The sequence below is a fragment of the Odontesthes bonariensis genome, chromosome 7 (assembly GCF_027942865.1).
Source record: "Odontesthes bonariensis isolate fOdoBon6 chromosome 7, fOdoBon6.hap1, whole genome shotgun sequence".
Classification (NCBI taxonomy): Eukaryota; Metazoa; Chordata; class Actinopteri; order Atheriniformes; family Atherinopsidae; genus Odontesthes; species Odontesthes bonariensis.
In genome coordinates, this window is record NC_134512.1 from 26211690 (window position 1) to 26221526 (window position 9837).

Here is a 9837-nt window from a genome sequence, read left to right on the forward strand (position 1 = left end):
CTTTAGTGTGTTACATGAGTGGGTTGTAACTGATGTCTTTGACTTTGAACAGTCCTTTAATTAACAGGAATTATACTTGAAACCTGTTACCTCCTCCCCCTGCATTGATGGGCAAGTAGCATATTACCAACGACTAAGTTACTCCATTTACAAATTAGCACATAGTAAAATAAAATAAGAAACAATACCCTTTTACTTTAATTTAACTAAGTAGCAAAGTAGCCACACAGATGACACAAGTGCTTGCTTCTGATCCAGCTCTATTTGCGCTCTTGACAAGCTGCAGTTTCCGTTAGGAACCGCTAAGGGTCGCTGTGCACCAACCATCTCCTGCAAAAGGCGTTGTCCGTCTGCACACTGATCGGCTCCGAGGACAACAGACTCCGCAAGCACCATTCAAAGTTAAAACTGGCTATTGTTCTGATAATATTACACCATGTTACATCGAATACTTGTAAAATGACGCGTAAAGACAGCACGCGCACACGCACTAATGGTAACCGACTTATAGCAGTTATATTATCAGATGTAGGCTATGTCCACCACTTTACTGCACGCTGTCCATCTATTCAGATTGCACAGCTGGGTTTAAACGCAACAAAGTATTTTCATTTAATTATCTTTTTTATTTTTATTAATGACCAGTCCGCTTTCCCTCTGTGCGTAGAACCAATTCACCTCTTGCTCTAAGTTCCTGCGATCTCCTAATTGGAGCTCATCAACGATATTACTGCGACAAAAGGACGGAAGAAAAAAAAAAAAACTGTGGGCGGAAAATGATGTGAGTTCGGGCTACCTGCAGTTGTGCTTAGGAACGCCGAGAGGTCAAACCTGTTGAAACAAACAAAACAAAAAACAGGTGAGATTAGGCTCGTCCCCGACTGAGATCAAATATTACAACAGAAGAGAGTTGAATGTAGGATCAACTCCTTGAACATCCGTGATCAGGACGAGCAAGAGCATTATAACTGCGAAGAGATGAGACGAATGAGTGGATCAAATCCTGCTCGAACATGGGAGCAGCTTGGAGAAAACGCCCGAGGCGACCTTCTGCTCAGCCCCAACACCTTCCCCGTGACTCCGGGAAAGTCCGCACTATTATCCCCGACGTTTGAAACCCGGGACAGAAAGCAAAACACATCGCTCTGCTCGGCCCGTATCCAAAAGGACGCAGGGATTTGATGGGAAACCAGGGTGGGGGTTGTCTGTGTATTTGGGGAGGGTTGGACCCTGGAGGCAACCAATGAGAACGTCAAGACACGTTGGGAGGTTATATATGCCGGGGCTCACTACGCAAGGTACATTTAAACTCAGCTGTGAGGGGAAGGGAACCGAGAGAGACAGGAGAGGAGACAAGCACTCGTACTCTCACAACACAACAACACTTGAAATTCTGTCAGTTTCGGAATCGGCCAGGGGTCCCCTTCAGTCATTGTTTGGTGCTTTTTTTGTGTGTGATCATTTTGGAGATGTCCCACGTCCAGTTATCGTGCAGTGCGCTGGAGAGGCTGGTGGCTCGGAGGACCTTCCCTCTCCATAGACGCACCAGCGTCTGCCGCAACCTCTTCGGACCGGTGGATCATGACGAGCTGAGCCGGGATATGAAAGCCAAGCTGCGGGAGATTTCCGACCGGGACCAGCAGAGATGGAACTTTAATTTCGAGGCCAACACACCTCTGAACGGGGATTACGAGTGGGAGGAGGTGGCCGTGGATAAGACCCCGGCGTTTTATCAGGACTCCGCGCAGAACGAGAGGAGCCGGGTGCCGGCGACGCCCGCGAAGCAGAGGCCCTCCTCGGACTCTGCTCTCCCGGAGACCCCCCAAGCGGATGTACTGGAGCGCTTAGCGGCGCCCGAAAGCAGCAGCAGCACTCCCTGTCCGGTGGAGGTGAACCAGGAGAACCGCACAGACAAACTCAACTCAGGGACACAAACACAGGCTCCGTGTGTTAGACACAAGATGACGACTTCTGCTGACAGCAACACGCACATCCCAGGTGATTAAAGGGCATTTTAAATCTCGCCTGGGATGGAGTCAGCCTCTGGTTTTAGAGCTGCTCCATCTAAGATATTTTAAAAAATATATATATATATCCCCTCACAAGCCGCTGCCTTACGTGCGTATCTTCCTTTCTCCTGAAAGCTGTTCAGAAGGTTAACTGATCTTTTTTTTATTTTCTTCTTCTTTCACACAGACTTCTTCGTGAAACGAAAGAGGGCTGCTGATAGAAAATCGAATGACATGAGCGCTTCTTGCCACCTTTCCAAGTCTCCAATCCCGGTGGAACAAACTCCGCGAAAGAGGATCCGTTGAAGGTAGCCTATATATAAATATATATAAATATATAGGCTATGTATGGATATGAACATTGTTTTTTTGTTTTTTTTTAATTACGACAGACCTTTAGAACAGTGTTACATTTGGACACCAACTCCATTTACTATCACTGTTTTTCAAATGGTCTCTGTCATGTTCTTAATTGCTCGGGATTACATGAGCCAGACAGTCTTATCTGGGCGGGGGGGAGTGGAGTGTGTGTGTGTGTGTGTGTGTGTGTGTGTGTGTGTGTGGGGGGGGGGGGGGGGGTGTTTGTGGTGAAATCGCAGTAGTAGTGATAGTAGTAGCTGTAGTAACAGCAGCGGTTGGGGGAGGGGGAGACGTGCGTCACGATGTGGCGGGAAAAAGCTCGGGTAAAGGGTGACGCCTGCCGCTGCCCGTCGCTCCGTCTCCTGTTTCCTCAGAGGAGCTGACTACGCAGGCTTTTTCTCTGCCATGGCTGTTCCTCACAACTCTTGTTTTTCATTTCCTCCTCAGGTGTTTATTTTTCCTTTTCTTTTTTTTTCTTTTTTTTTTTTTTGCACTATTTCCCTGCGCTTTTTTTGTGAGGATTTCTGGAGAGCCGTCTTATCCCCGCCGGAGACAAGAAGAGAGAGAAGGGGGAACGGTGTGGGACAAAGAAGCCCCGACAGGTCGGCTGATGCTCGGCGCTCCCCGGCGGAGCGCAGGTCGAACGCCGGACCGGACTCTCAGGACTGAACGGTTTGGGTTTGCGATTGACAGACAGAGAGAGAGAGAAGGGTGGTGGGGAAACTAAAATAAAAGAAAGAAAGAAGAAAAAAAAGGGAGAGAAAAATCCACCTAATGACTTCTATCCAGTACAAATGTAGCATTCATTGTTGCTTTTGCATACAGCCACTCGACAGTGTTAAATGTTTTAACATCTGTGCAATCCTAAAAAAAAGATTTCTTTTAAAGAATACACTGGCCAAAAGTGTACAGCTTTATAGAGACAATAGCATATAAATGTTTATTTCTGTTCCGTTTTTTGTTTTTCTGTAAAATGTATATTTTTTAAGTTTATTCTAACTTATAAGTTATTTGTGTTGTTTTCTATTTAAGTTTCTGTTTATTTGTCAAATGCCTTGTTGATTTAGCCAGAGGGCATGTCTTTATTTTTATCTTATTATTTACATTATTATTATTATTATTATTATTTTGTATTTGATATTTTTGCAATCATGTAGCTTCCCCATAGTTGTACACACTTGAAAAAAAAATAGGTTTCTTTGTGTCTCTGAGCCGATTGTTTTTTTATCCAAGTGCCCTAATTATGTCTTGTTTAAAGATGGGAATAAAACATATCTTTCACTTCAGCTTTAAGATTCGTTGCCTGTTTTTTTCTTTTTTTGTGCTCTGGTTGTCATTGTACTTTCCGCTAAAAAGAAAACTGAAACTGTGATGTGAGGCTTTTGACGTGTTCGTGGTGTCCCAGACTCCACAGTCCGGCCCTAACAGCAGCATTATGAAACCAAAACCCTTCTCATTCTGATTGTAGGTCGTCATTTAGAGAGGTTTTCCTGAACTTAACGCAGAGTAGCATACTTCCTCCTTGTGCATATCTGCCTCCGTGGACCCTCAGACCTCGCGGGGGTAAAAGACGCATTGAGAAGCGCAACCTTGATGGCAGCTGCGGGATATAGGCTCGGATTTAAAGGCCCTTTTCGCCCCTTCTAAAGAAGCAGCAGCTGCCTTTGGATCTCCGCTTTGTCCTGCACGAAGACACCCCCACACCCGCACTCAACAAGCTCTCTAAAGACCCACTCACACACACACACACACACACACACACACACACACACACACGCATACTGTTTACCCCGCTGCACGCAGATACACCGGGCGTGGAGGCCACCTGCCAAAGCTGGAAAAAGAAAACTACTAGTCTTTGTAATTGTCCTCGCCTATTGAAACGAACCATTCAACAGGTCATACTTGCAAGTTTACCCTTAATTGAAAGAAGCCAAACGCGGCGCGTGAATGCGCGCTGGGCCTGCGCCGCCGCCTGTCTGCACAAAACAAACACGTTTCATCCTCAACCACGAGTTGGCCTACTCCACGCCTTTGGATGGCCTCGACTGTCCTGACATGAGTGTTTAGATGGAAAAAAAAAATAAAAAATTGAGACTTTTGATGGGCAGAGTGACTTTGTCAGTTCTGCGCAGCCATAAGCTGTGACGGGAGATTGTTCTGATTTCCAACACAAAGCGCTCTCCGGCTCCATTCTTTCCTTTTTGTTGCCATATGGCAAATCCATGTAGACATAGCCAAGACCTATTCAGTCAGCCACAGAATGTCCTGCATCGGGGAACAAAAGACACTTTGTCTGGCTGCTCCATTGATACCAATGAGCGAAAAAAATATTATAATTAATCTATGGCTATATCCAGCTAATTAACGCCCATATGCCCAGGGGGAGCCGAGACGCCATTCAGCTCAGTTTTAAATTCTCAATAGTTTACATGTTAAAGACAACAGCTGTTTACGTGTTACTTTAATGAAGTCTCTGCTATTTTGAAGACTGGACACATTCGGGGGGCTTCAGTCCCCCTGTAGTGCTAAACGGGTCATCTTCTCCTATTTGTCTCTGCAGCTGTGTAACTATATAAAATGTGTCCCAGTAAATAGAACTTAAAGCTGCATTCACTTTCTCAAAAAGGGATTCAATTGGAGCCATTCTGGGAAAGGTCAGAGGTTAAGGCCTGAAAACCAACCGGTAAGCTTCTCTCTAAAGAGGGGAAAAAAATGAAAATTGTTGGCCTTGTTCTATGATAGATGTTCTGTAAATCATTTTACTCAGCATATCTGGAAAAAACATCTTTCATATACTGCTTCTACACTTGTTTCTGATTGGGTGGAGTCTCGAAAGGTTCAATTGGCTCCACAGAATGGCCTGTATGACAATTATAACTTCATTTAGCCCTGTTGTAAGTATGATGGACATGAAGGAAAGAGATGACAGCCAACATGCAGACCCTCATTAAGATGCCCTCTACAATAGAATATCATTCAACAAGCAGCTGCTGATGAAGAGAATCAGTCTCATGGGCCCCATGACCCCATCTGACCTTTAACTCGCATCCACAGTTTCATTTGTCTCTGTCATCAACAAAATTAGCATCTATTTAATCAGATAGCACAATGTCTCTATATCAGTTTAAAGGGGTAATAAGAAAAAAACGTGGACGTTTTTTGTTGGTGAACAGCATTTAGGAATGACATTGAACATCAATAAAACCAACAGAAAAGTGTTTCTTCTCCATTAAACGCACATATGTGCCTCATACACATCTGATTATATTGATACACCTTTTTGATTTTTCCGTAGCTAAACCGTTAAAAAAAAAACCGTTTGTCCTCTTCTTAAAGTTCGTTAAGACGTAACAGGTCAGCAGATCTTGAAATCCAGACATGAAAATGTCATTTGATTGGGAAAAGAAAGAAGTCACAGGCTTAAATCTGATCCGGGCCCCTTGGTATTTCTCTATGACTAAAGAAGATAAGCAAATAAAGTATTGTTTTTGGCACAAATATAGAGAATTGATAAAAATAAAAAAGAAACGCATCGCTGTTTCCTCCAATTTGGCCCTTCAGGGGGTCTGAACACATATGTGTAGCAACCAAAAATATGATTGGAGGGGACACATTTTCCACTCAAAACATGCAATTACGAGACAGTCTGGAAAGACTGCAATTAAATATAGAAAGGAGGAAAATCAGCCAGGGGTGTGTGTGTGTCGGGGGGGGGAATTAGCATTTTCCATGACCATCTGGCATCGGCGCAGGCGACAGGGAACAAAGGCGAGCTGGATGGAGAGGAGAGGCGAGTGTGCCATCGCATTGACCTGCAAATGAGGCTTTGTCACCGAGTTAAAGCTCCCTGACCCTCTTTGCCCCCCCCCCGCCCTCACCGGCTCAGAAAAAAAAGCCAAAACATTTTTTTAAATTTTTTTTTAAACCTATAGCGAGACGAATGGAAGGCCTGAGCCCAGGTCTGTGTGTTTGTGTGTGTTTCGGAGCTGCAGAGCAAACATAAAGGAGTTGGTGATGAAGCGCCAACAGCCTGCAGGTCTGTCCGTGTTGCTGAAGCTTTAACATCCACCGGGCAGCATCCATCAGGCTCCGCGAGGATGCAACGAGTCTGCAGCTGGATTTTTCAAAAAACAAATGGGTGATAATGAATGAATGATATAATGATGTCGCCCATTTGCGTGATGTGATGTTTCATTGCAGACTTGGATCTGACCTCCTCTTGCCTGTCGGAACCATCGTTAGGCTTTAGGAAACGCCTCTTTCACGTGTGCGTGCGTGTGTGTGTTGCTTCTCTGGTATAATTATTGACCCAACGATTGAAGAATGAACTTTTGGATAAATTGTGACAATTAAAATGATTACATTAGGCCTATCTCTGTTTGAGCTTGCGTCCGTAGATCACCAGTGACGAAAATGACGTGTGTAAGTGTGTGTGCGCGTGTAATTGTGTGTGTGAGAGTGGTGTATTTTGGGGGGTTGCAGTCGGCTTGTTGGACACCTGTCCTCCTCTTAGCGTTTGAATGTGAATGAGTGGAGTTTGCTGACAGAGCGGCTGTCTCCGCAAAGGGTGTGTGTGTAAAAGAGAGAGTGTGTGTGTGAGTGTGTGTGTGTTATCAAATAAGACGGAAATAATTAAATCGAAGTCAACACAATCAACAGGAAGAGGCAGACATTTCTAAAAACCCGAGCCAATTTATGGAACACTAACTCATGGTATCAACAACAACAACACAAGAGACTTCCATCGAATTAACCTGTTTAATTTGGGACTAAAGTAATAATGTTAAAGGTGTGCCGGTGTCACGTGCACATTTCTCTTATCATTTTGATTAAAAGGTCACAAACATTCAATTCTGGACCATGTTAACATCCAATCCCGCAATAAGGGAATTAGCCCGCTGAAGAAAGGCTAATGTGTAGATCAAGTTACTTTTACTTTGTCTTCTAAATGCAGACGTGCCACCACTGCTCTCTCTCTCTCTCTCTTTTTTTTGTATCTTCTCCTGGGCCTTTTTTTCCGCTTTACATCCACTCAGTATTCATGCCTTTGGATAACAAAGAGCAGGCTCAATCCACGCAGGAGGCGGTGTGACAGGGAACTCGTGGCAGCTTTTCAAATATCTTCTTTCTGTGTCTCCTCCTTTTTTTCTTCTTCCTTTGCATCTCGACTTTGGTCTCGGTCGGAGGGGGACTGAATCAGCCTTCCACCTCAAACTCTAATTCACTTTGCTCACCCTACGCATCAAGGGGATCGGATTTAATGTTGCGCACAAGGAAAGCCATGAGCCTTTAGGCTACAACACTTTCACAACGTGATGGCGCTTTTCCAGTCTAGCCTGGAGTAGTGGACACAAAATAGCTTGGTTACGACTGGAAGGCCAAGTAAAGTAGGCCTGTTCAGTCTAGAAATGTAAAAAAAAAAAAAAATCAAAAAATGAATAACTGTCAATTTTAGCCCAAATGTTTATTTATATTTTTCTTTTTCTCTTTTTAATGAGGGTTATACCAGGGTTTTTTGTTCAAATGGGGACTACAACAATCTAATTTCTTTACAATTAACATAACAGTTCACATTGCAGAATTAGCATAACTCCAGTGCCCGTAAGCTAATACTTGGTTCACAGCAAGAATTGCAGCAGTTTCACAATTAAGGCTAAGAACATGTAAAATTGCTACAGTGTGAAAGCCCCAAAACTGTTACACGTTTGATTTATTTATTTAAAGAAGAAAGAGAGACAGAATTGAAACACCTCTCGTTGTATTTTACATTAGCCTGTGTGAAGTCCACAGGGGGAATGCTAGCTACAGAAAACTACAAAAAACCTACTATGGAAGTAGGAGGACATTCTTTCACTTTTCTACTACTCTGTCATTCTTTAGATTAATCCTCCAGTGAAAATGACCCAGTATGTCGTTTATTCAGGCAACCCAAAACGACCTATAAAGATATTCAAGGTATATGACACAACCAGTGGACGTGAGAGCAACTGCATGGTATTCCATGAAGGTAAAGGTCATATTGGCTAGAGGTCGTTAACTGAAACATAACAGGCGGTCGTAATACGCTGCTTGTACAAACGACCTACGTGATCGTTTTTTCGAGGAGGACAGACTGCATATTGTATTGCATTTTTGTGTTGTGCTTTATATCATATGTGTATCTTTTGCCTAATTGTTGCCTGATTGTTTTCCAACTCTAAACAAGTGATTCCAATGTTTAACCATAACAAAGCAGTTTTCATCTCCAGCTTTAAACAGGTGGTGTTATTGTCCAAATCCAATAACCGATAGGCTTCAAAGGTTCATCGTAACCTGTTCTGTTTCTGTGTGATCACTGCAACCAGCAAAATGGTGTTAATAAGGGTGAAGGTCACGTTGTAAAATGAATGTATTTTAGGCCTAACCACAACTGTTTTCTAAACCTAATCAAGTTATGCTAATGCCTTCACCCAACCAGCAAGGGACAAAAGTGTATTTTGTAAAATTTTGTTCTGTTAAAAGAACAAAACTCAGAATAAAAAAAACAAAACATAACAACCAAAAACACCATTTAAAAAATGTATCCCACAGCTAAAGGGAAATTAATGATTTAAAAAGTTTTACAAAACCACACCATCCAATTCCAGCTCCTGCCTACCTAAGAGGACTTAGTAAAGATGTTTTCTACTATGTGGAAACATTCAGATGAGTCGTATTTCCCTCCTGTCAAAACATGCCATATTGGTCATATTTAAGGATTTGAACACACAACCTATTTGGCCGTTTTGGACAAATTGGAGAACTTATTTTTTATGGTTACGGTTATATACTGAAGAAAACATGGTTAGGCTAAACCACCCGAAAAGGTATTTCATCAATTCTGACCTGTGGAAAATGTTTACAAGAATATCGTGAAATCCATGTAGGTACACTGAAAAACAGTCAAACATATCAGCCTGACATTGTTTGAATTTTTAAGTCATTCAGTGTCCCAACATGGGCACATAACATGTTTTTCAAAGCAGCTAAGCTATGTTCACATGATATTATACCCTGATAAGGTTTTATTTGTAAGAAAAACTTAAAAAAACACAACTAACCTCTTAAATACCCCTGAAAAATTACGTACAAAGCACTATAAATTTCCTTGTGACTATGTGGTATGTCCCAGACATGTCAAAACACACATTGACTTAAAGTGGAACATGTCTGAGTGCGAATAGTGCCAATTAAAGGATTTCTGCACTCTATGGGCCCTCTTGTTTACCCCTTAAAAGGTGAAAAGGTCAGCCCTGTCTGGCGCCAAAACAGCACACTGTTCCATCATCTACATTCAACAAGAGAAAAGACCAAAATATCCAAAGTGTAGAGACAAGATGGAGGTTTAAAATAAAAAATTCTCAAAACCAAGGCCCTTCAAAATATGGATATTTAATCAGAATTATCCTTAATGGACAAATGGCAAATATATTTTTGGACAAGAGGC

At 42.7% G+C, this 9837-nt stretch overlaps 1 protein-coding gene across 1 annotated transcript; it reads left to right on the plus strand.

Moving 5' to 3' along the window:
- The first annotated feature begins 1296 nt into the window (after positions 1-1296).
- Positions 1297-3655, plus strand: cdkn1cb (cyclin dependent kinase inhibitor 1Cb). Its single transcript, XM_075471052.1, has 3 exons — positions 1297-1998; positions 2197-2317; positions 2817-3655. The coding sequence occupies exons 1-2, from the start codon at positions 1470-1472 to the stop codon at positions 2313-2315; spliced, it is 648 nt and encodes a 215-aa protein (XP_075327167.1). The 5' UTR covers positions 1297-1469; the 3' UTR covers positions 2316-2317; positions 2817-3655.
- Positions 3656-9837: the final 6182 nt, after the last annotated feature.

What these genes read in the sequence shown, in the direction of transcription:
- cdkn1cb (XM_075471052.1), top strand. Translation starts at nt 1,470, where the DNA reads ATGTCCCACGTCCAGTTATCGTGCAGTGCGCTGGAGAGGCTGGTGGCT. An exon ending in CAGCAACACGCACATCCCAG is followed by an intron (nt 1,999 to 2,196) that starts GTGATTAAAGGG and finishes TCTTTCACACAG; the next exon opens with ACTTCTTCGTGAAACGAAAG.